The 26,786-nt window shown below is 43.0% G+C and overlaps 1 protein-coding gene across 4 annotated transcripts in view; it reads right to left on the bottom strand.

Annotated features, from left to right (window-relative positions):
• The window catches only part of KANK1 (KN motif and ankyrin repeat domains 1), a 50,109-nt gene that overhangs the window by 6,053 nt on the left and 17,270 nt on the right, over nucleotides 1-26,786 (bottom strand). For 3 of the 4 annotated variants that reach the window (XM_030466858.1, XM_030466859.1, XM_030466860.1), the window contains exons 2-7: nucleotides 18,261-20,912; nucleotides 9,178-9,396; nucleotides 8,826-8,934; nucleotides 7,368-7,577; nucleotides 5,292-5,379; nucleotides 2,307-2,526 (exon numbers count right to left, since the gene is read on the bottom strand). In XM_030466858.1, coding sequence (XP_030322718.1) covers nucleotides 2,307-2,526; nucleotides 5,292-5,379; nucleotides 7,368-7,577; nucleotides 8,826-8,934; nucleotides 9,178-9,396; nucleotides 18,261-20,912 — 3,498 coding nt within the window. Of the gene's footprint in view, nucleotides 1-2,306; nucleotides 2,527-5,291; nucleotides 5,380-7,367; nucleotides 7,578-8,825; nucleotides 8,935-9,177; nucleotides 9,397-18,260; nucleotides 20,913-21,884; nucleotides 21,954-26,786 lie in introns of those variants that run through there. The other variant, XM_030466857.1, reaches the window with a different exon arrangement.

The following is a 26,786-nucleotide window of genomic DNA, read 5'->3' as shown; positions in this document are numbered from 1 at the left end:
CAGCACAAAGATTTTCCTGTAACTGGTGCTACTTTAGAGATCAAGTGTACTTTTATGTGTTTTGGAGCTGCAGAAAAAAAACTTTCAGTTAGACTGTTCCCAGCTCTAAAGCGTATTTTACCGTGAAGAAAATTACTCTTGGAACAAACACAGTCAAGTCCTCTGATTAGTGCCAACAAATGACAGGAGTTCTCCAGTCTGTCTCTGTTCCTAAAATTCTACAGAAATCCAACAGGGCAGATTACCAGGCACTGGGACTTTCATACTGGAAAGCAAGGACTCAGACTTCCAGAAACAGAATCTCTAGACTTGGGGTTAAAATGCACCACAGACATCTTAACAAACAAAATGTTTCAGGAAATTCTTCAGATTTATTGCCAAAGGCTTCTTTTTCTTCTTTTTTTCTTTACTTTTTTGATTTTTTTTCTTTTAAAGTGAAGAGAACATTGCAGAAGTCATACAAGTGCAGATGTAAGAAAATGCACATTTTTTTTCATGTTCCATAGGCTATACCTGTGCTCACTCGTAACCAGTAGCTCAACCTTACTTTCAGAAGTCACTTCTAAGAGCCACTGAAGCCACAGAACATGATAGTGCTGCATGCATTACTTCATGAATAATGAACAAGTGCTGGAAACAATGCTTTCCTAGCCTAACTAGGCTACTTCAGCAGAGGCATGCTGTTTGAGTTCACACTTCAGTTTCTTTTCTATATAGCTCGTAAGTGGAGCTGTTTTCTATTTGTCCCCCTGGTAACTAACACTGCATGGTGACACAGAGGAGTCTCTTGTCTCATCTGCTCTTCCACCAAACTCACAGACGTGTAGTTTTTGCACCAAGAGTTTGCCACACTCTAAAGGTTACTGTAGTGGCCATTTAGACAACGTCTAGAGGAAGACTATTGAAATCTGAAGGAATTTGCCTGTTCACAACCATTTTCCAAGTGCTGGCAAATGCAGTGTATTCCTGCACACATGGCACAAGTCGTGGTTGCTGGATTTTATAGTCAAAATCTGCTGTGTTGATAGGAATACACCAACTGCTGTAAACTACAAGAGTCCTGAATTTCAGCAAGGAATGAGTGTGCCCACACTATCCTGAGATACCCAGGGAAGCCGAGGGGCAGTTTCCTCCCAGAGCTGGGTATAGGGCCAGCCTGCTGCATTTCACTGCGCTCCTGACATTCCCTGCATTCCCCTGCTGTGACTCACTCTTCCCAACAGGCTGCCTTCAAACAGGACCAGAGATTTCAAAGTGCTAGCTTTCCTGCAGAGGAAGTCTCTGTGTGTGTGACAGATGTGTTTTGTGGGTTACCAAAGCTGAGATCTGTATCATTACTATCCTTGTTTATCTGATACTACCCTTCTGGATTTATAAATATTGCTAGGTTTATACTCCAACCGTGTCATTGGCCTAATTAAACCTCACAACTGGTCGTGACAGGTTTTGTATCTAATTTAGAGAAAGAAACTTCAGTAAGGGAGCAGAGAGAGGCTTAAACAGATCACATGGTGCCTGGATCAGGCTCCAGAGTCTGACACCTTCTGCTGGATGCCTTCTGGCTTAGCACACTTGGGGAACAGATGCTCTGGAGTCTCTGCCCTCTGCCACTATCCTCTCTGTATTATGTGTGTTGTTAGTGGATCAAGAGAAAGAAGCAACAACCAAAGCAACTAAGTGGAGCATTATCACATTCATCACGACTTGGGAAAATGCTCCCATATGGTGTAATATCATATTGCTCCTGTTTCTCAGGACAGCAAAGGTGGTGGCCAGAAGCTTCTGTACCACTCCAGTAAGATAAAGCCAGACTAGTCTGAATGTTTAACATGGATGTCTACATGAATGCATTTTCCTCCACCAGCATCCTACCTTTGGCTATGCAGCAGGCAGCACTGCCTGCAGAGAAAATTACTGGTGGCTGATGCTGCTGAACTCGGACAACAGTTCAAGAGTCAGGGAACGACCTATCATGACGTTCCATGTTCCAAACATGGGTCAACTCTGTCTATAATTTAGTTGGATGTTTCTGTAACTTCTTTCAGAACAACTTCCATCACTTCCAAAGCTAGTGCTAGAAACAAGAGTTCTAGACTACCCAAGTGAGCCGCAGTGAGTTAACAATGTGTAACTGTTAACAGTTATATTGGCGGCTAGAGGAAGCTCAAACCTTTTGTTCATCAAGAATTTCATCCAAGAGGACTCTAAAATCCAATAGTAATAATAATAATAGTAATAATAACAACAACAACAGCAACAACAATAACAACCACCACCAATAATAATATTTTTAAAAATCAACATACTTGCATTCAGAAGAAGCTTTACAATTTCGAAGTTAGAATGTGAAACACTGTAATGAAGAGCAGTGTTTCCATTTCCATCTGCCATATTGATAATATGCCTGAGGACAGCGGGGGAAATCTCTTCAAAAGCAGTTATGTAGTCTCCAACCATTTCCGGGACAGCCGACTTCTGACTTGAGACACGAAACCACTCGTGCTGGATGGTATTTAAACAAAACCTCTGCCAAAACCAAGATACAAAAATTTGCATATGGGCAATCAATTTAAAGGATTTTCCATCCCACAAGTCAGTGATGCAAGAGGTCAAGGGTTTTTTAGTCAGATGTGGGACAAATGTATTCAGCACACAATCAAGATGTAAGGACTGAAATTCCCTCTCTTGACTTAATCCATTGTTTTACCTCCTCTCATTTCACCTTATTTTCAGAAATGGTTCACTTCTGAGGGCGCAGAATTTTAGGATGAGATTACCCCTAGATTCAATGAATATCAAATATGGTTGAACAGAAAAAAAGACTTGAAGTAACCATTTCCATTAAATGCTTAGGCTTACAAATCAGTGATGAACCAAACACTAAGGGCAGTGGGAACACACGTTTCTCAGGGAATTAAAACAACAGCATGCCAAGCAAATCATGTCCAATCCTAAGGCATTAATTGCCAAATGCATAAAGTACAGGAGAACTGGCTGGACAGCAGTTCTGAAGAAGAAAAGCTGGGTATTATGAAAGATCACAAGCTGAACCTAAGTCAACAACATCACACTGTAATGGAAAAGGCAAATACTTGTTTTGGATGAATAAACAGATTTAAAGCTGGCACAGCATGTGATACAGTCCCTTCTCTCCACCGAGCACTGTGAGGGCAACAGCTGCACCACCTTATCTGATCTGATCACTGAATGATATAAAAGACTTGGTCAAAAAAAAAAAAGATTTCAAAGGTAAGCAGTGAGAACTACTAGGTCAAGAAAATCTGTCAGATGGGAAGGAGTGGAGATTCTCTGCAGAAAGAAAGCTGGAGAAAAGACTCCTGAAACATCTTCACAGTGCAAAGGGCTGTCAGAGTGAGGAAAAACCCAAACCATTCTTCACCTGCAGACTGACTGACTGTAGTAGTAGGGGATTTTAGCTGCAGAGAGCAGATGCAGGGAAGACATTCAAGATAAACTTTCCCATTGGTAGAGACTGAGGGTGGAGAGGCAGGAGCCTCTTAGACCAGGCAGCTGTCTGTTTGTTGGGAACAGTGTAGGTAGAGCAGACCTATCTGAGAGCTAAGGAGGTTCCTGCAGTCACTGGCCACTGAGGCAATTTCTCTAACCCATATGGATCACCATGTTGTCCTTCTCACACACCCCCACCTGCAAGGTGGCAATATTGCTGCCAGTAGGTTCATGGACAATTCTGAAGAGAAGACAGCAAACTTCTCTAGCCTCTAGGAAAAACACAGAGAGTCTCTATTAGCAGCTCTAGAAGGGGCTCATATCTGGTAAAGGGGAAATATTCTGCACAGGTCAGTCCTAAATATATATCTGTACTACATATTTCTTTATAGAGAATATTTTACACTAGTACTACTATAAGAATAGCTTCAAAGGTCCAACCGTTTGAGTGAAGAGACCATGTGTGTCAACATACAGAGCTGAAACACAAAAGTGGTAATAAAAGAGACACAAAACAATTCTTTAATTATTACTTTAGGGACTACTAAGTACAAAACACTACTACGAAATGATTCTTGCAGTCACAGTATCACATGCATTACTAAGTAAATGGTATACTTTTTTGAAAAACTCAAATAATCCATCACATCCCTAAGGAAGCAGTCCATACCTCTTTCTGGTGTAAACAGCAGATACAAGAGCTCGGTGTCTTGGAACAGGCTGGGACACTTTATACAGATCCCTAGCTGTACTGAAGTTTACCCTTTCTGGACAAGACTTTTTAATCAGTAGACAGACAGAGAACAAGAGTTGATTAGTCTGCACTTTCCAGCTACAAAGCACCACTTGTGCTGACAAGCATTTTAAGCACAAGAAGGAAACATGTAAATTCTAATTACACTTCTAAGGCAGAGATTACCACCTCGTTATGCAATTTTTGATATTTCAATTCTGACTGAGCCTAGAAGCATTTGTTGCTTGAATGCCTAAACTGCTCCTGAAGGACTGACCCAGGATTAAAAACTACCCATCACAATTGTATTAAAACTTTCAAAACATTGTCTGGACTACCAATATTAGAATTGGACAAAGAAAGTATTATCATCTATGTCTTACAGAAAGTACCATTGTCCTTAAGAAGCTGCAGATGCTCTACAGCAGAGGAGACTGGCACTGCACTGTTGCCTTTTACATCATCCACAAGTTTAACAAATGCAAAATTCCATTTCATATCACCAAGCAGTGTTCCTTTGCTTTCAAATGATCCTCATAAAGTAGTATAGGCAGTTCCTATATGATGCAAATACAACCTTGCTTCTTGAGATTGAGTATTAACAATGAATACTCCACACTCCCTGCTGCACTGATACAAGCCACCAGAGCATTCAGTGAGACAGGAGTATTCCTGTGCTTAGCAGGAGGCAGGGTACATGCAGTTTCAGAACACATTTGGGGCTTTTGTCATGGAAATGAACATGTTCCTCACCCCACAGAGTCTCTTAAAGCAAGGCCTGGAAGCTGCCCAGAGTAGTGCTCAAGCAACACTTCCAAAAATAATGTGGGAATGCAAGGATATGTTGAAACTGTGTTTTCATGTTACTATTTTTATGTGTGTGCCTTGAGACAACAACACCCCACCACAAAAAGCACAAGTACATTCTCCAGACAAGTGTCCTAGTAAAAAAAGCATTTTGTGACTCTTCCATGCAATGACATTGTTTTCTGCCTTGTCACTGATGTGCTGGTTCTGCAAAACCAGAGGTTATCCTTCCCTGAAGTTTTTCTGTTGCAGCTCAAAGAGAATTCTGCCCTGCATTGCTTACCACATCTTTGTTGGTCAATGCCTTGGGGTCATCAATGTTGTTTCTCAGCAGGTGACAAGCAGAAAGCATCTTTTCACTTAGTTCATATCTGAGGAAGACAACAGAATACATGACACACTTCGATTTTGCTCCTAATGTTTCAGCAAAGAAACATTTATCTTTCTGAAATATGTGTGGAATCAATGCTTCCATCAGCTGCTGCAATGCAGAAGCTGCTCTGGCAGCTCTTTTCTGTAGAGACTCCTTCTAGGGCAACTGGAGCTGCAAGCAGGACCTCCCTGGGGAGGAAAATGTGTTTCCCAGATGTATGGAGAGGGAGCAATGGGAATGGAGAGCAGGCAACCCATAGTTTCTGTGCTTTAGACCTGCCAGCCCTTCTAGTGGAAAGTCTCACCTACTGCTTCACAGCTGCACAGCATGCACTTTAGACTCTGTGCTTTGTCTACTTGATTAACAAGAGGAAATGCCAGTAGTTACAATGGAAACTAAATTAACTGGTGGGAAGGGTCACAGGCAGTGCCTCCCTAACAGCTCCTAGTCACTGGAACCAGACTTTTTCATAGCATCTGCTCTGCAAATTTACTCTCATTCTTCCATCCCCCTTCATGGTTTCACTTCTGCCCTTTTTCCCTCACAAATTTCAAAACTCAGACAACAACTGAAAAGAAGAAGACCCATGACTGTGCTGCATGGCACATCAGGCTGTGGCCAACCACCTCTGCCTACAACTTGCCACAGAGGACAGTGGCAATTTTCCAGGAAAAGCACAATTTTCCAGGACAATTCTCCCAAAAAGCAGAGAAGCTTGCACTCATACGTATGGTCAGCATTTTAGTTGTCCAGGTTACAAGCCAGATGCTGGTGCTTCCGCAGCAGAGAAATGCTCCACCAGTACAAGGACCACACTTGGTCCCACGTGGCCAAGCACCCTGCCTCTTCCCCTCAAAGGGCATTGCCAGGGCAGCCACCTTGCAAAGGGCATGTTCTTCAAGTACACATGGCTATATATGCTGTCCTGCTACTCCTTCACCATCCCCCCTCGCTGAGTAAATATAATTTAAAAGAGCTCCTTAGAGAGTATGACCATCTTTTTATGCCACCTGTAAAATAACAGGCCATCCTATAGTACTGTATAAGTAAAACCCAGGGCACTTCAAAATTCACAGCTCAAAGGCCTAAAAAGCTCTTAATGAATTTCTACTTCTCCTTTATTTAGTAGTTGATAATTACAGGTAAGTTTGACACTAAGCTAGATCTCCAGTGAAACATGACATTAATTTCACCTTACCTTTGTGAGTGTTATTGTTCCACTTTCATAATTTTACATGCTAGCATACTTGTAAACATCTGGCAAACCCTGTATCTATGAAATATCCCTTCACTGTCTATATTTATACTTCCATTTGTCCATTCACTAACAAAGAATCAGTAAACACTCACTACACTGCTACTTCCTATGTGCCAAAACCAATGATGCCTTGCCTGACAAATGCAACTTTACACAGCTCTTTCTCTTCAATTTGAGAAAACTTCAGCAATTTGAAGAGTAATTTAGACACGAAATACTGAACAAGTGTGTGATGCTGGCCCCAAAGTCTATGAAGGTATATTATGCTATCCGATCTCATATGAAGTGTATGACCTCATGGCTGGAGGACCTCCTCACTGCTGTATTCCAGTGCCTTCTCAAGCAGCTGAGATACTGTAGAAGGTGCAAATGCAAAATGGACTCCCAGCAGGCTGCAGACCTGGTGTTCCTGGTTCAGGAATCACTTGTTTGCTTGTTTACTATTTCACAGACTGGCTTCTTAACACAGCACTGCTTGCTCTCCAACAAGTGTCCTTCATGATCTGGCAGAGACTCTGGATCTCACCATAAACAGACCACTTTAAAGTCACCAGAAAGGACACTCTCTGATACCCTCACCCACTTGAGGAGGAGAGAGCAGGCAGCAGATGAGCAGCAATGAGGCTGGCACTTTCTCCACCAGCCCGGGCACAGCCTGTGGCTGGCCCCATGAAATGAGGTGGAGTTAATCCCCTCAGAGATGCTCAGCTGAAGGCAACCAAGCCTACCTCTCTCTGATTTCCACCTCCTCAGCCTCGCTTTCTGGGGGAATGCTGTCCTTCTCTGCACCCATGGCGCACACCTCTGGAGCATGAGACACAGGCTGCCCCTCCTCTGCGTGCTGGACATGGGGATACTCCTGGTCCTCACACTCATCCTCCGAGTCTGATGAGGAGCTCTCCTCAGAGCTGGATTCATCACTGGACGTCGTCTCGTACCTGGGGGCAGAAAGGGCAAGGATGCTTTTGTTCAGTGCCATACAGCAATGGTCGGCATCTGCCTGCACTGCACCAAGTTGAAAAATGTCTTAAAAAGGATTAGTCCTGTTTGGATTAATCCTGTTTTCAATTCAGAGACCTTTTCTACCCATTGAACTCAGTATCACTGCCAACTGACACTGTGATTATTACATGCAATGAAGGAAGAAAAACCTTTTTTAAACAGAAGCATTAAGATTGTCAGTCATTGCCTTAACAGAAAAATGAAGGTACTTTGTTCAGAGTAAATTGTGGGTTTTCCCTTACTGTCCAGGCATCATCAGGTAGGTATCAGAAGATAAGCTATATATAGCTTATATATATATAACCTATTTAAACACAATGGACACAATTTTCACTTTTTGTCCTGTGACTATGCAAAGTATTTTATATTTTAGGTGAAATACTGATAACTTGGACAATTACAATGCTGCTTCTAATCAACTCTCTTACTTCATTAACCTCAGCATCTGAAAAATTAATGCACTACATCTATTCTTCTAATGTATAACTGACTTATAAATGGTAACATTCCCCCACTACAAGTAACAATATTTTTAGCCAATATGTATGAAATTAAGTAATTGTGATGTTAAGCCTATACACTCCACAAGGCATTTGTACGAAATAAAAATTTTTAAAATGGGATAGAAAAGATATATAAGAAATTTTGAAAAATATTTGGTGAAATCATTTTAAAAGTTCTTTGCAACATCCTGCAAGGGTGAGTAATATTTTAAAAGATCGTTTTTCCATACTGTTTTCTGTATTTGTGTAGAAAAGCTCTTGTATTTACCTAGCACAAAGCCTGTAAAGTTAAATCTCTGGCAGCACTATCTCATGCTGTATAGTTCAACAGCACAGTGCTGCACTTGTCAGCTGCCAAACTGAAGTTTTCCTTACTAAAATACTGTCTGAGAAATGCTCCCATGGCTGAGTTTGTTTCACTTTCCTGTGTTAAATTTAGCAGGAATCTAATCTACAGGTACTTGAGAGTGATCCCATGTGTGACTTACAACCACAAAAGGTTAACAGAGGATTAAGATGAGCTCAGCTGTTGGGTTTTTTCCTCTCATCTCCCCTTAAGCTCAGCAGATGCACCTCGGCCTGAAAGACTGTGAAAGGCTATGCATGAACCCCCATCTTTCTCCTTCCCTTCCCACTGAGAAAATGCTGCAGGGGCAGACTTTTCAGGGAGAGGTCTCTTACCCGCCATTAATGCCGACAAACTGAAGGTTCTTCTTGGTGTTGCTCAAATCCCTCTTCCCATCCCTTTTCTTCATGATAGATTTGAGTGTGCTTTCATTACTGGTGCATACTGTTGAAAATAGAGACATAATCAGTACAAATCTGTAGCAAGCTCTGATGGAAGCACTATATAAAAAAAAAAAAAAAAGAGCTAAGCACTATCTGCAGACACAGGGTCTCAAAATGTGACTTTCCCTGTACCTGCATCTCCCCCTGCTTTCAGAACTCTGAGAACCCTGAAAACCTCCTTGAACTATATTTCATATTCAAATTTCATCAGTACAATTAAAGGTGAATGTGAGCCGGTTATTACCATAGAGGCCAGAGGCAAGCTGGTCATCTGTCAGGTTAATTGCAGCAAGAGTTTTGTCCTGAGAAGAAAAGGACTTCCTTCCCCGAACAGCTTCCACCAGGGGAGTCTTCCTCTCCTCCTGTGCAGGCACAATGTCCTGCTCCAATTTCAGCGTTCTCAAATTTGAAGTTAAATGGGGGTTTGCAAGTTGGCCATGAGGGATATACTCCAAAGTAGCACCTGCCAGGGAAGAGTCAGACCAAAACATTTCTGTCAACACTGTAATCAACAGGGAGAAAACACCAAGCTGGAAGAAAACAACCAAACAAAAAAACAACCAAACAAACAAACAAAAAAAAAAAAACCAAAACAAAACAAACAAACAAAACACACAAAAACCCAACCAAACAGAAAAGGGACCCACAAAAACCAAAATGGTGCAACACTGAAACACTTCTGCTTTTACAATGCCCTTTCCCAGGATCCAATAGGAAAAGGGTGAAATAACTTTCAGAAAATAACAGAAAAAAAGGTGAGTTTTACTTTCCATGGAAACATACAATAGAAGGAAAAACTACAAATATACTGGTTTTAAGATGGATGAAAGGAATGGCCCTTCCCTTTCCTTCACTTTCGGTATGTGTGATGGTCCTGGCTCCTGCCACCCTGGCTCAGGGCAGATTTGCCAAGCTGCTCCTTGCTGGCACGCCTGAAGAGTGTTGTTCAAGTGCTCTCCAGGTTCCTTCTGCAAGAGCAGTGCCCTTTTAATCTTACTTTTTAAAAAGAAATGGCATTTTCCATGAAAGCTGAAAATTTGAAGGAAACTTTGCTTTCTACCAGCATTCCACTAATTTGTAAGGTTATATATTTTACCCATTTACTGACACAACTGCAATAAAGTACCACCCACTGCATTTTGGAGTTTGTTTTTTTTTTTGGTTGGTTGGTTGTTTTTTTGACAGGATTGTACTGTAATAATAGTTGTATTTAAATAAAATTCCAAATGTTTGGGTTACGCTTTTATTTTTTTCTGATTTGCTGGCATCTATTCATTTTTTCCCTTTAGTGTGTTTAAAAGGCTGTGCTAATTATGCACACACTTTTACAGATTCCCCTGGAGTTCCTCCAGCTGTGCTATTACAACTGCTTAGCAAAGCCACACAAATGCTTTTTGTTTGTAGAGCACACTTGTTTTTTTACACACACATTCTTCCATAAGTGATCTTGCTAGCATTTCAAGAAAAAAGAAAAAAAAAGACAATGTTTAACTTACTTTAAAAGCTATCACGTCTTTCTCTTAAAGTTTGCTTCAATGACTTGTATGTAAATACTCTGTATTTATCAAGAATTAACACACAGACTCCTCATTCAAATAGATGAGTGGCACCGCACTAGACACTGACATAATGCAGTAAAGGCCAAATGTTAACTCTTAGAAATACAGCTGACATATTTACTGCTCTGCTAGACTGCCTTTCCCCCTTCTTGCCTCACCTCAGTACTTCTTTTGCCCATAAAAGGACATAACGAAGCTCATTTTTTCAAATGGTGCCACTTCTCAGCAGCTTTCTCCTCTTTGCTCTCATTCCCACCCAAATCTCCGAGTTCCCAGCCAAGCCCCGTCTCACATGGTTTTTCCAAGGTGCCTGCTCCAGCAGTGAGACCTACTACCTACTCCCACCGTTGCTTACAGCTTTTCCAAGCTACTGGGGAAACCACAGGGTATGGACAGACGTGTCACTACAGGTACAGCCAAAAAAACTTCTGCCCTCTTAAGGAAGTGGGGGTGAAGGCTGCAGCTACCCCAGACTCCCTGTGCTTCCAGAGACCCGTCTGCACACTCAGAATGAAACAGGCACCCATGGAAATCAAGAGGGAAGTCCTGCCCTTGCCACCCCACCTCTCCTTGCTTCACAGCAGCCACCAACTTTGCTCAGGTCTCCTCCTGACAGTGAGTGCCATCCCCCACCAGCCAGCCAAGAAGAGTGATGCCAAGGCAATGAAGCACCGAGCCAAAACCAGTGATTTTTAAACTCCTGCGGCTGAAAAACAAGGAAACCACCTCTCTCTCTGCTTGCTTGGTGCAGTGACAGCTACAATTACAGAGTGCCAAATGGAGCAAACACTTCCAGCTGCAGATTGTGGCGGCTGCCCCAGCTGGTTTTACCAGGTCACCCCTTTTGCTCCAGCCTCACCATGACGGGCACGGAAGGAAGAGGAAACTTGCTCTGAAGCAGCAGAGATATGCAAAGCCTCTGGAGCTGCCTGGATTTACTGTAGCTGAAAAGTCTTTCCATCCTCTGCCAGGCATCACAATCCCCTGAAGGCAGCTGCAACAACCACAGAATGTCCTGCAGACACGGGTGGACTTGTGAGTGGAGTGCAGGGCAGAGGTCCTGCCCAACCTGAAGGACAGCACCTCAGAGCAACCTGTCACCCCCCCACAGCACTTAGTCTGCTACTGCCTCCATGCACAGCCACTCAGGCAGACCCACCCTGCTCATTTGTTTAGTGTTGCTGGCAAATAATGCAAACTGGATAAAAGCTTCTCAGTACTGAAATAGCACTGCTAACCACAGCCCAGAGCTGCTCGGAATTTCTAAATGTACACTGCAATATCGTAGAGGGACCTAGGAAAAGCTCACTAATAATTTGGAAGCAGAAACATGATAAGACAAACTGAAAAACTTACAGATGCCAACTGTTGGTAAACCCTTATGCAGAGAGCTACTCTCAGCAAATTCAGTGACTGAAACAAGGGCGTGAAGTGTCTTCAATGGTTTAGCCCCAGTGATCTGAGGGAATTACAGTTCCTGTTTTAATTTATTTTAGAAGGACTCCCCTCTCCTTAATCACTTCTGATCCCATTTGAAAATCTCCAATTTAAACCAGGGTGACAGCAAAACCACTATGCATCAGTAGCAGACTACCCATGCCATCACCTATAAAATCTGCTTATTAACATTTTATTTCTCTTCCTAACTGCAGAACTTCCCTCCGATTGATGAGGGTATGAGTAGTCACGCTAAAAGCTGGTACAGGGAACTTGACCACTGAGTTCTGAACAGCAAATTTATCCTTGAATTTCTACTGAAACTGTGATAATAGAAGTCTGGCCTTGTAGCTTGTCAGTACTTTTATAACACCAGAAATCAAGAGAAGTGCAAATAAGGCCAAGGGAACCATCTACCATCAGGATAGGAACTTAGCTCTCTGCATGGAACATCACAGGCTTCTCAGCTAAAAAAAGTCTGTGAGCTTGCTGCTTGTATGCAATCTGCCCAGGGATTCTATTTTTAACCTGTTGATCAGTGTGAGCATTTATTTGCACATGTTTATAACAGCCAATGATACAACTTATACACTCCCTATTAAAGACAGTGCATAAATGTAGTCTTGAACATATATATATACCAAGAAGTGTTCTCTTTCACACTGCATGATTTTTTCAGGGAAGCAGTAAGCTCCCTCTGAACTTGTTGTAGCTGCATAAAGTCTTCTCCATCAGTCTTAAATCTTGTTGCTTTATCATTAAATTTTTTTTTCATGGAAATAATTTTTATACCACTTTTCATTTGGTCAGAACTATTGAAGAAAACCACCCATTCTACTAAGGTAAATAAAAAGGCAGTGAAGAGCAAATACATTACGTTTAAACATTTACAGCAATTAACTCATCCACCTGATAAATGTTTACCTTCAGAAGACTAAGTGTAGTATCATTTTAAAAGGCACTCTGGAACCATTCCACATTATAAATCAGTGAATTTAAAATTTCAGGACAAAATATTGCCACATAATAACTTTTTACATAGTAAACCAACAGAAACCAGATTCACTTGGGGCCCAGGTGTAGGTAAATCCTGCAGGTACCCAGGCTTCAGGACGAATGCTCCTTCTGACAGGATGGCTTCTTTAATGGGATTAAAAGACCAAACTCAACTTCATTTTCACTCTTGCTTTAACCATTTTGTTTGTGTTGAGAAGCTGCTTTCTATCCCCAAACTAACCTGTGAAGCCAGATTGTTGAAACTGGAGGTCAAAACCAATTCCCTTAATTTAGTAAGTTTAAACATTTTTAAAAAAATTAAAAATTAAAAAACAAAATTAAAAAACCCACGTCTGTGAAGCAGCTAATCTTATTTTTGAAATGTTCTCTTTTCCAAGACAACTTTGTGTGAAACTCAGTGAAAGCCATCCTTGATTTTCCTGATGAGTGGTGGATCAAAGCACCTCACAGTGCTGAGCACAGCAGGAAGGTCATCTCAGAGTTTTTTTTTATTTCTTTCTCATTTGTGAGAGGCTGACCTTCTCAGCTGATGCTTTATTGTTGCTGAAATACGACAACACTTTCTTAGAAGAATGGGAATCTCCTGCCATTAAATATTCATAGATGTGCCTGTTATAATGGGAGTTGAATTCTGAATGAAGCTCAATGCCTGAACATCATGTCCCTGTACCATAGCACCAGGAGGTCACTGAGGTTTTTATAAGTCACTCTAACAGACAAGCTAGCAGGCTGGAGTTCGTCACTCTAAGCAGAGATAGATTTGAAAGGAAAAATTATTTATACTATAGCATATTATAGTCTTTGTTAACTGAAGCAGAAACAATAGATAGAGCAGCATTCAAATTCAAGCATTCCACCTAGTTCTGCTATAGAATGAAAGCAGCAAATATTCTAATGATAGTAATGGTAAGTTAACACATGACCAAGAAAGGTACGTCAAATATCTTTATAGAGGTTTTACAGAATTTCACTTGAATTATGTCTTTATTATAGGACAAGTACTGATCAGGTCTCTGTCCCTCTTCTGATATAACCAGACTGGTATTTAAAGCAGAAAAACCCCCACCTTGTTAAATGCCTCAGCTTCTAATATAGAGGTCACTACTATTTTCAAATGACACAGGCATTTGAGTTGTATATGTTGTTACATTCACATAGCAGCTCAATGGATACCACCTACCATACGAAAGATGCAGAGGCACTGTATTCTTTGAGATGCCAGAGAGGCACATGTGAATAAACAGTGATCATCTGGCATACAGATGGGACCATCTGTGTGACTGATTTGCATCATGTGCTACCTTCCAGGGAATATGAAAAATGTTTAATGTATGTCAGCCACCCTCTCCCCAGCAGACAGATGGATGGATTCTCTTGGCTACACAAACAAGCACATCCGTACAGAAACTTAACCTTGTGACTAAGGCATACGTCTGTGGCAGAGCTGAAGCTGAGGGCTTCATTCAGTTGCCTGGATGTAGCCAACCAATGCTAGATTTTTTAGCAGCCCACAGCTTTGTGGGGCCCACTGACACCCAGAGCAGTGCTGGCTCTTGAGCCCTAGGCAAGCCTCAAGTCTTGAACCACCCCAGTGGGGTCCATGTTGCCAGGAGAGAGGATACTAGTCCATCAAGTTACACAGTCTTTGAAAGAAAAGGGTACAAACTTAATCAAATGGAAGAGCTGTAAAGAGAAAACATCTTTCTCCTATTCCCTACTGATTTTGCATTATGAATGGTCACAGAGAGAGAGAGAAAACCATGGCCATAATACATCACTAGTCCTATACATCAGCTTTGGATAACCAGCTGCTTTTCATACCACCATCTGTCTTCCCCCTCAGCCTGCCATGCCAGTTCTGGGAGAAAGCTAGAATTTAAAACCTTGACATATTTTCCCACCTAATGGCTTGCCATGTTTTCTTAACCCCTGAGACCTTCCAACACCACTTGCTTCCTGCTTGCTTTCACTCCCTGAAGTCTTAATTCAAGAGGTTGCCTTTACACCATGACTAGCGCAGTGCTTCCACTGGGGAGGGCGGTCTGGATTGCTCCAAAAGTGATCATAAAACTGACATTCCAAAGATCACTGAGGCAAAATAAACATGTTTTCAGGACAAACATGCTTAGGCAATTTCTCAGGACAACGGTGGAGCAGTTGTTTTTAAATCCAACCTTGCAAACTCCTTGCCAGTGAAAGACACCCACTTATAAGACCTCTAAAAAGTCTGTATAATTAAAACTCCGACAAGTGATATGAGACCTCTGGCTGATATTTTGTAAAACTTAGCACAGGCACACCCGTATGTTACTTTCTGAAACTTCCCACAAGTTCTTTGGCAATAAAAAAAGAACCTGAACATGCTGTTGTCTCTTAGTCCTTCAGTATGCTGTCTGGTTTAAGAGTGTGGATCAGTGAGCGTCCAGGTCTCTCTATACAGTTTAGCTGCACACTGATAGGGTGCCCATGCTGGCTAACATGACTTTGAAGAGTGAAATTCAGCTTCCCTGGCCAGTGGGTTTGATTTCTTTGACATCACTACAGCTTATGAAAGACAGTGTATGTGTAAATATGAGTTGCTAAGTTACAGAAGTGAGAGTGTTTATTTTGCAGCAAGCAATATCCTGCTAAGAGACCTGGTTCAGAGATCATCTCAGAGGCCCACCTGGCTTGCATCTAAGGATGCCAACTGAAGGGCCAGCCCCCAGCCCACTCAGCAGGCTCCAGCTCTCATACCTGTGTCTCCAATGCCTGCTACAAGCTGTGTTAGGGGCTGCAGATGGCAGAAAACCCTCCAGCAAACTCCCACCTTCCCAGCACTAGCAGGGAAAAAAGTCTGTGAAGCTGAGACTTTGACTGATGTGCTCCCTCATAGATCAGAAGCAGTATGGACTGGCACACTTTTAACATGGCAAACTGGTACCCAAATCACATGCCTCAAACCCAGCTCAGGTATTTTTGCCCTAAAAGGGCCTCTAAGGGCCCTAAAAGAGTCTCTAAGAGGCACTTCATAAGGATGCTCTTTGAATAAAATATTAAAGACAACACTACTGCTGCTAATCTGAAACCAGACACTTCTGCCTCTATTTTCAACCCATAGGTCATGCTTATTAAAATAACTTAAAGCCAATTGCTGATTTTAACCAAATCAGACTAGAGTACTCAGTGCTCTGAAGGACTTTCATATATATAAAAGTTTTAAAGAATCAGGCAGAGATGCCATGCTTGGAGAAAGGGTGCTGGCTGATTTCACACACAAGACATCTGAAAAGCTGCATTCAAAAGACATAAATGTGAGGAAAGATTAATGAAGAGGCCATAAGCTAATATGAGATAGTGATAGACTGGGGGGGGAGGCTGTTAGCTCCAATGCTCACACAATTATTTAAGTTAGTGCTTCATTTTGCAAAAATCCTTCTACAGGAAAAAGTAAGATAACAAATCATAGGAACAGGCAGCAGGAACAGCTGATGAATACAGAAAAAGACAATACTTTCAAAATAGAGAAGAGAAACATCTCAGGCTTATAACCTCCTTCTCTCTCCAATTCTCCATGGGTCTAAACTGTTATAGCCCAGAGCTTCATTTATGCATGCAGTCCTGGCATGGTAGTTCTCACCAGGGACTAAAAAGGGACTAAAAATAGACATATTTTACTCTCAGAATATGTAGCTTAAGATAATGGCATTACAAGTTAAAATAAAATTATTCCAAAATAATTTTATCAAGAATGTGAAATCTGAATCTGAGTGAGAACATGATCAATAAAATATGATCCATTGCTCCACCTGTGTCTAAATACTTTCAAGTCTCTGGACTAGTGCATTCGATACCGTGCAGTAAAAGCAAGGGAAGGGATTGAGGATGTACAGCTAGTAACAAAGCTAGTTCACTCTTTTTGTAGACACTTCTGGTCTCTGTTAGATTCTCTTACTATTATAGTATGACTGCTAGTAAGAAGCCAAAAATACAAAGTGCATAGCAGAATGATAATAATATCACATATATAGGATCACATTGCATGTTTGCAGACGGGGTATCGTGTTTTCTTTACCTCTACATATACCCTGCTTATTGCTTTACTATGGGAAGCTAAAATTTGTACTTCAACTCATTTAATGGATTGCTCCATTTAGTGCATGAACATTAGAAAAGTCAGTTACCAAACTGCCTTTTAACAAAAACAGGTAAATTTTAAGGCAGTAAATAAGCTCTGAGAGCTTTAGGTAACAGTGCATTAGCCAATGTTATGCTGACATTAAATGTCACTCAGGATTTTTTTTCCAGTTCACCCTTGATACAGAGGAATTTATGTAAGTTTCTCCCTGTTTCCTTATCCTCTTGTTTCAGTGACTGTATGGCAGGCCCAAGAAGACTAGTCACTGCTAGGCATTACATACAGTTTCCACTAAGCTAATGTTTATAAATTTGCTATTAATGTGGTTGGATTCATCTACAAGGTACTAGGAAAAAATGGGAAAGTTTTAAACTATTAGACACCCAAAAATAATAATTAAAGGAAGGTAAGCAACTTCACCCTGGGGAATAAATAAATAAATCCCTCAAATTAATTGTAAAGATTTTAAATTTAATAAAATGCAATGTGTATTTAAATCTCAATTCTTGCCTTTCCTGAGCGTCACCAAAACCTCCAGCAGTAATTACAATTTATGCCTTTCAAATATGAGGCTGTAATTAAGGATTAGAACAGTTATTGGAACAGTAGAGATGCAAGATTGTGGATTGTGTGAAGTGCTCTGGAGTTGCCTAATGCAAAGCAATCTGCCTTCTGGAATGGGGAAAGCACCCCACAGCTCTCTGGCTGAGAGAAAGAGGGAACAAAGACAATGGAAGAAAACACTACAAAATCATTGGGAATGTCTGTGGAAATAAGCCAGCTCGATACAAATATTGAATATGACTCTGAACTCTGACAGATCTGAAACTATTGTTTTTATGAAAACTGCATGCTAAGTTTAAGGGAGAAATTTCCAAGTGCACAGGCATTAACCTCACATTGAGTTAGAAAGTGGAATCAACACCTTGCATAGCAGTCACACCCTGCATAATTCTAGATACTTCTCCTGCATGGCCATCATCATCAGGTCCTTCAGAATCTGCTGCACTAGAAAAAATGAAACAACCTCAAGTTTACCAGTGATGGACTGGAGAGAATACTCAACCAGTACATCCAGCAACAATGCTATGTACACATGTAATCAGGGAGGATTACATGCTTTCCTTTCAAGCAAGAGCCTAGCAGGTGACTGACCTGCAGCTCTGGCAAGGAGTGGACACTGGACGTTGGGTTTACCTGATGTGCTTCTTTCCATGCACTGCTTCTGCAGGTCCAGGCTCCTCAGCTCCTCTGTGCTGGCATATTTCATGACAGAGTTGATGGAGGTGAGGGTGCTGATGAGCTGCGAGTTGAGAGACCCAATCTGGGAGTGGGGTTCCCCAAAGGCTTCTGCCAATTCACTGTAATTTTCAGCAAGCAGCATCTGCTGTTCCTGCAGCAGCTTCTGAACACGCTCAATGTAATGATCCAAGCCTGTTCTCAGCTCAGGTGGAGGCAGAGGGCTTTCCAAAAGACCACTCATGGGCTCACACACCGACTCTCCACCAACACCGATGCTCCTGGTGCCAGCTGGCACAACTGGCAATGGAGGGGGTCCGCAGGCAATGCTCCTCATTTTAAGACCAACCAGGTAGTTCTCATGAACATTAATCTGCCCAACACCACAGTCTTTGGTTTTTGTTGCAGAGGGCTTTTCAAAGCCAGGGTGGCTCGAGAGCAAGGTGCCCACCCCAACAGAACGTGTTTTAGCAGAGGCGTTGATGTCCTTCACCCGGCCATCTCCTACTGCCACGCTTCTCATCTCCAAACTCTCTGTGTTGGTCTGTTTATCACAGCTGCTCAGAGAAGTGTTTGTGCAGCAGTCCACCAAGGAAGCCATCTCTGTGCTGGTGCCCTGGCTCACCATCTCCAAAGCAGTGCTGGTTTGCTGGCTGGCTGTAGAAGGCACGGCCATCACTGTTGCCTCTGCCCTGGCCACAGCCTCTGTAGCTGTTTCACGGGACACGTGCTCCTTGGGAGAGCAAACCATCACATCCACTGAGCAATCCCCACAGCCCACAGACCTCACTGCTCCAACCAGACGTGCTGTCAGAAGGGGACTTGGCACGCCTGCCAGCTCCTCTGTGTTGATGCCTGCCTCACAAACGCTTGTCTGTGTGCCCACTGCCTTCTCACACAGCTCAGCTGACCTCCCTGTGCCCTGCTCTCGCACCTCAGCTCTCTCCTTCACCAGCCACTGGCTCATCAGCAGCTCGGGGCCCACAGCCACACTCTGCATGGTGGGTCTGCAGGAGATGCCAATGCTGCTGGTCTGTAGGTGGTTTCCCACTGATGAATCAGCAATGTCCACATGGTTTCCCACCATTTGGTCTCTCATTTGTACCACGGCCTCCACCATCTTGCTGACGACACAGGGCTGAGCCATCATAGCTTTATCCATTTTTTTCCTGGATCCAGCTGCCTGCAGCTCCTGTTTTAATTTGGTCATCTCCCTGTCATGGGTTGTTTCCTTTAACTGAACCTCTAGTCTATAAATCTTCTCCTTAAGGGCTTCGATGGTCTGCTGTTGAAGCTCTATCTCTTTCTCAACCTCTGTAGACAAGCCAAGCATGGCCTCTGTAACCCCAACCCCAGACTCTCTCATTTCTTTCTCTGTCCCCACAGATACTTCTTTGTGTTGCCTCGCAGATCTGTTGTATATAACCACATCGTTCATGTTCTCATCAGCACCTACCGCAACAGATCGGGCTTTTTTTGCCAGGCTTTCTCTGTTCACTCGAAGGTTTGCTGGACTTTCGTAGTTGCTGTCCTGAATTTTTTTCTCCAAGGCTTGCATCTCAGCAGTCAGCTGCCTGAACTCCTCTATCCTCTGAGAGCTCTGCTCCATGCTCTCCACCTCTTCCTCACAGTCTATATACAGTTCTCCACCCCTTCTCACCTGAGATATGTGTTCCCACTGCTCTGCATTTCCCGCACTGTAAGATCTCTTCCTGAAACCATACATGTCATTTTGAGTGGCTTTCCTCTGGTTTTTGAGTTCGGCCATCATGTGCCTCTTCTCTTCCTGCAACACTGAAATTTTGACTTGAAGCACAGGAATGGTCTTGACTTGCTCCTCGAGCTCCTTGAGACGCTTGAGGGCAACTGCCATTTGCTCCCTGATGTGCTGCAGATGCACTGGGCTCACGTTGGTCACCGGTGTGGATATTCCTGAGCTCATGGGGCTATGACGAATGGAACTGCCCAAGGAGGAGCTGAGGCAGGCACCATAGTCACCGTTCCCCTGATATCCATTCTGCAGATGCTGAGACATGTGTCCAAACCCGCTGGATCCCACAAAAGAGGGGAGGGAGCTTGTGGAGCCCATGCCTCCAAAGCTAGAAAGCCTGGGCCTGCGGACATCTCCAGGTGTGACTTGCATCATCCTCTCCTGCTCGAGTCGTCTCCGTGTTTCCATGAGGGTTTTTGTTACATGGAGGTTGTGCCGAGGAGGCTGGGGAGAGAGAGGAGGGAGCTGCTTACTCTCAGGGACAGTTAAGTAGGAAGGAGATGCTTCAAAAGAGACCAAGGGTCTTGCAGTGACAGATAAGGTTACTTGACTCCTCGCTGACAAACAAGACTGCTTGTTCTCATCACTGTTCGATGAAGAGAGAGACTCTGTGGAGGTCCAGCCACTGCACTGGCCACCAGAGTTCTTGGTATGTGCCAAGGCTGGTATGATTTTCCTCTTCTTTCCGATGTTCAGTTTCTTAATGGTATTCCCCTTTTGTATATCATCCACGTACTTCAGAAAATCCAAGTCTAGCTGGAAGCCATAAGGTGTTTCCACGAAATAGGGGTCTTTCCGTCCTTTCTCACCTTCTCCATTTATAACAGCTTCCTCTTTTTCTGGAAAAGAAGAAACTAAATCAGCATTGGAAAAGAAACTGTCTCAGTAAACTACCCACTGAAACACAAGCGCAGAGAGATGGGCACTCACAGCATGCCAGAGGCAGAAACTGCTGCTGCAGCTCAGTGGGCAGACCAGCTTTCCGCTGACTGACCCTCAACACTAAATCCCGATTAACTTTTAAAAAGTTAATCAGTAGGTTTTCAAATGCTGAGAAGCACATAACCACATAAATGTGTAGACACACAGATAACGCCTGTTAACAAAGGGGCACAGAAGTGGCACTGTCAGTAGCTCAAAGCTGTCCTTCCCCCAGTCCCTCCCATCTTCCTGTGTCACACCAAGCTTTCACACACACTCTGCCGTCTCGGAAAGACCACGGGATTACAACCTACCACACGAATTATCCAGAGACCAACTTCTCTAGCGGGTGCGTTTGAGCAGGCAGTGGGAACTCTGACCCTGCTCCTTATGCAACTGATGCCATTACACTTTACGGAGATCTGCAGCTGTTTTATGGCTTTGGGAACTGCTGCCGCAGGAGCTGCAATACCAGTTCGCTCTCACCTCAGCTCACATTACTTCCACCAACGCTCCTGCCTCTTTCGTTTTAAACAGCACAAAGACCCCAGCAACAAGACAGGCAGGCACCAGGATTCCCCTTCCAGCAGGGCTCCAAATCCCACTGCTAAGGGAGACTGTCACCTTGCATGGGAGGAAAACCTGTCTGCCCTCCAGGCACAGGACTCCCCGCCTGTCCCCAAAGCAATCCAAATAAACCTTCACCAGATCTGCTGGGCTTTCTTGGGCTGCCTATTTATATACGCAGCACTGCCATACAACCTGATCATCCCTGTCCCGCTTGAGAAAAGAAAAGAAAAAAAAAAAAAAAAAGAGAGAGAGAAAAAAAGAAAAAACAACTGTTGCAAGTTATGAGCTGGAGGAATAACCGAGGCCGGCTCTCTGGTTACCTGAATTAGCCACACGCCTCTGCCCCCATACAGCAGATTTTCCAGCCACGTACGGCCATCCCAACTTCATGTGTCACACGCCAAAGCCCAGCCTCCCTCCCGGCTCCCTCCTTCTCCCCATAAGGAAGAAGCTGCCCGCCCCCCGGCGCAGCCCCGCACGCTGGCTCCGCCGCCGAGCTCCGCCCACCCCGTCGGTGCCCCCGCCCGCCCCGCCGGCCGCCCGGGGTGCGGTTCCCGCCCCACGGCCCCCGCCGACGGGCACGCCCAGCCCACGCCCGCCCCACGGGGCGCAGCAGCCTGGTACCAAGGCTGGAAGCGGAGCTGGATGTTTGGTTTTTTAAAAGGAGAGGATTGGAAACCGCGTCCTCTTAAAGGAGTATACTCCTCGGGAGGAGGGACGGAGAGAAAAAAGAAAGCAAAGGGAAAAAAAAAAAAAAAAAAAAAAAAGAGAAACTCGCGACTTACGGCAGCTGCAGGAAGTGACTTAATGTTGTCCTAAAAAAGGCTTAGAAGAAGGGGGGGGGCGAGGGAAAGCTCCTGTTTTTCCAGTTTCCTTGGCATGCTTAAGAAAATCTTTGTCTACAGACAGCGTAACTGCTTTCACGGCGATCCTCTACGCTTTTGGCTGCCACAGGACACCTCGAGCGGTAGACAGGAGGATGCTGCTGCAGGGAAAACGTATCCTCCCCCGCACGGTGAAAGAATAAGATGGAGACACAGACACAGGCACACGGGAGAGCCACAGAAGCGGGGCTGACCCGAGCACATTGCTATATAGGTCCTATAGTGTGGACAGACCGTTCAGCATATGAAACCACCACCACTCCCAGATGACATGTTTCTGCTGAAAGACCAAAGTCTCAGTATGCTGTGGTATTTACTTACAGATGCACTCAAAATAGCCATCTAAATACGGGAGTGGAAGCAAAAATACATGCATACCCACATACTTTACGCATATTGGGCACACACAGCTCCTTCCAGCAGGACAATCTCAATGTCAGGCAGAAAAAAAATCTCTAGGAGTCCCACTGACAGGGAGAGAATGAGACAGAGCATACTCTCTGAATGACTCCTCTTCCTTCCCAGACTCAGTGCTCTGTTCCCAGATTCTCATCTTGGCTGCATTCCCTACAGACAGAAAACTGTCCTTTCCACACCTTACAGCTCCTCACCCTAGGTTGGTCACTGTTACTACCTGTCTGCACTCTAGGTTTGTCCCCTGTAGTCTGGTCTCCCAGTCTTATTCCCATGCTTTGGATTTCTCACCCATTTTCTTTACTTTCTTTCCTTTGCTTGCTCCACCAGTTCTAGCTCAAAATCTCTTTATAGTCTCACCCCTCATCCCAGGTGTGTTTCTAGTTAATTCACCCAGCTCATGTAACTTCAAGCTCCATTTTACCTATTCTCATATTTTTCCCAGTTCCTTTCCTCTGCTTGTCTTAGCCCTTGTCATCCTACCTGCAATATCTTCAATTCTCACATCACTACACCAACGAAGTCAGGCAGCTCCTCTAACCTGTCGTTGGGCACAATGCAAAAGTGTTGGATGTCAGAGGACTTAATAATTAATGCATCTTTAGGAAAAGCATAAATTAATAAAGCCTCTAAAAAGACATGCAAATCTCATGTGAACTCACAAGAGCCAGAATGAAATCTCAGATATGTTTTCTTCTTCTTCGTGGAGTGGTATTAGAAACCTATCAAAAAAAAGTACTAATAAAAGCATAATCACACTGACATTGAATCCCTCACTAAACATCTCCAAAACACACGCAGGCACCTCAGTGCTTCAAATAAAATTCCTTTGGTCCTCAGCTTAACCAGGCAGTACTGCCAGGACACAGCTGATATCTGCTACTCCATGAGCACAAGACTGTGTGAAGCTGACTGCCTACTACTTTTCCTTAAAATAATAGTGGGCACACCACCAACACAGTCCCAGTATTATGAGTTGATCTCTGGAAACATTTCTTGATATGTTAAGACAGATGAGGATCAGGCATGCAACCCACCAACCACAACACAACACTGATGCAGCCTGCAGGAGGTGTGCCAAGCCTTTGTGCATTTTGCTGTCTCAGAGAAAGAACCAAAATGGGTGTGCCTGTTAAATATCAAACAAAGCAAAATGGATGGCTCTTTTCGAGCAATAAAAATAATTGTGTTGGGTCCAAAAGAAAAAAGAATTATAATTTTAAAAAATTAATAAACACCTGATAAGAGTATAGCCCTTCTTCCTTCTTCCCAGCCCTTGGGTCCTGGATGAAGCATTGATGCCCTTGATGCCTCTCTTTGGTGGGCAAGTACCAAGAGCTACACAAGCAGGTACCTCAAATTAACCTTAGAGGAAGCTGTATCTATTTGTCCTTTAGCTAGAGAAGCAAGCCTTCTTGCCAGACCCTTGAAGTGAGCAGAAATTCCTACCCCATTCACCCCCAACACACATGGAAGCACTGCAGCAAATACAAACACAAACACTCTTGTTAGGTGTCTTGTCTCATCCATCGGGACTGGTAAAATTATAACTATACCTCAGACTCTACAGTAGCTCAGGTAAACATTAATCATCTCATTGTGTTACACTGAAGCAGATATACATACACATGTCTGTGAAAATGCTTCAGATGCTCCTGGTTTATTCTGAAATATTTTAAAATGCAACAAGACACAAATACATCATGCTTTTAGGCCGGCACCTGTGAAGTAGAACACTGTGAAGCACAGAGGCCTCATTGTGGCAGTGTTATTAATGGCTTTCTCCAGAAGTATGCAAAGACTTAATCTTCCTCTCCCTACTGCAGGACAACCACAGGCAGGACACAAGCAGTGCTTTAAAAATGCACTCTTCAATTCTCACCTCCTGCACTGCTGGGACTGGCTCTGGCCAAACACTCCAGTCTTGCCAACCTCCATTAAATTATATCCTACCCAGTGCAGTACACAAGAACATCAGTATGTTAAAATATTGAGTCACCCCTACCAGAGTCCACACTAATCATGTCTGCTCCTAGACCAGGAGAACTGGAAAACAGTAAATGATGTAGCTGATGCACTTCAAGTCTCCTGAGGGAGAAAAAGCAGTGAAATGTTTGTGTGAATGGGCAGACACAGAGTTTTGGTTCTGTAAGATAGAAAAACTTAATTGTACTATGACCTTAGAGGGTCCAGAAAGAGCACAGAGAAACAACTGAAGATTAATTTCTGAAGTCTAAAGTGCTTTGAAAAACACAGACATCACATCTAAAGCCTTCTCTCCCATCTGCTCTAAAGAATTTTTATCTTGGATCTGACTGCTATTGAAGAAGACTTTTCCAATAATGTTATGAATAACAGAGTCTCCTTACAGAGTTATGGCATAAGACAATTTATGAAGAATGTTGCAGAGAAAAATACATAGGCAATATCTGGAATAACTGGAGTCAGCCAGGACTTACATATGCTCAGCTTCAGTTTGAAAAGTAATCTGGGTCAGGAAAAAGGAAGATAAAAAAAAGAGTTCTGAGTTTTTGATTCTTAAAGCAACAGATAAGATAGCCATGCTTCTCCCCTTCTCCTCTCACCCCTAATACTAACTTTGTTCCTTTCTCTTTCTGCTCTTAAGCCTATGTAAATATCAGCCTCAATTTCTGGAAAGGGACCATGAGATTGAGCACTAGCTTAAGAAGAAAAAGCTGACTGGAATAATTAACTTTTTTCTTTCATTATGCTTTTCAGGTGTTGAGATTTGTATGCAAGTTAACAACAACAACAAAAGCATTTGGAAAATAGACCTAAGCCTTGCAGCACAGTCATTTGATCACCTTTCTTTTGGTGATCAATATAAAGAAGATGCATGAAATTACAAGGGTAATTTACTATTGCACAGCTACAGCTATGCCTGGAGCAAATAGGAGTTAACTCCTGAGGCACTTGCAGCTCTACAGTCCAAACCAAAATCCAGCAGGATTCTCCTGTTATAGAGGAATTCCATTACTGCATGTTTTACTGACGAAATATATCACCAGTGTAAAATATTTGCTGCAAACCTAGTCTTGAAAAAAAAAAATAAAAATTTTTATATGGTTTTCAGATTACTGTGTAAATATATGTTTTCAATACCCTAGCTGGAGAGCTGACTTTTAAATCTTACATCTAAATACTCAGTACTTTGAACTGGGGGTTGTAACAGAAAAATGGGGGATAGCAACTTCCCTGAAAATAATAAGAGAGAAGGACTAAAGCTACAACACTGCATAATACATATGTTTTTATTTCAAGATGTACAAGCTTCAGCTCAGATATTTGTGGTGGCAAATTCGCTTCACAGAATTCACAGAGGTGAATTAAGGACACCATATTAAATCAATGAACATAAGCAGCAGCAAAGCTGAAGAAAGATGGTTCAGAGGACCACTGTGTTTTGATTGCACTGTGAACACTAACACAAGGGCACTGGGCTATGATGCCACATTTACCACACCACAAGGGTAAAGGGTGGCATTGTAAGAATGGATCTGCTGTCTTAATACCCTGCTCTTTCTGGCAAATAGGACCATTACAGACATGGAAGAAAAAACAATCACAGCCACTATGCAGATGCCATTAAAAGTCTTTCCACTGAATTAACTGGTCTCTTTCATTGACTTGATCAATGCACAGTGAAGACAGTTTCTCACACCGTTATGTTCCTCTGAACTCAAAAAGTCTTAGTTGCTTAGCATTATACTAGCATTATCATTATAATAAAAACTTAATAAAAAATTGCAATTGTGTAGCATTATAGCAAAAGCAAGCCCACTCTCACCTTGGTATTGGTGATCAGATGGATGCACTAGTCCCACTGCTACCTCCTCCTGAAGAGTGAATTCCTAAGCTGCAGAACCATTTCTTAACTTTGTAGAATACTGTTTTTTTCACTTA

This window comes from Calypte anna, chromosome Z (assembly GCF_003957555.1).
Source record: "Calypte anna isolate BGI_N300 chromosome Z, bCalAnn1_v1.p, whole genome shotgun sequence".
Lineage (NCBI taxonomy): Eukaryota > Metazoa > Chordata > Aves > Apodiformes > Trochilidae > Calypte > Calypte anna.
The sequence above is the reverse complement of the archived record's forward strand: the minus strand, read 5'-3'. Positions and strand labels throughout refer to the sequence as shown.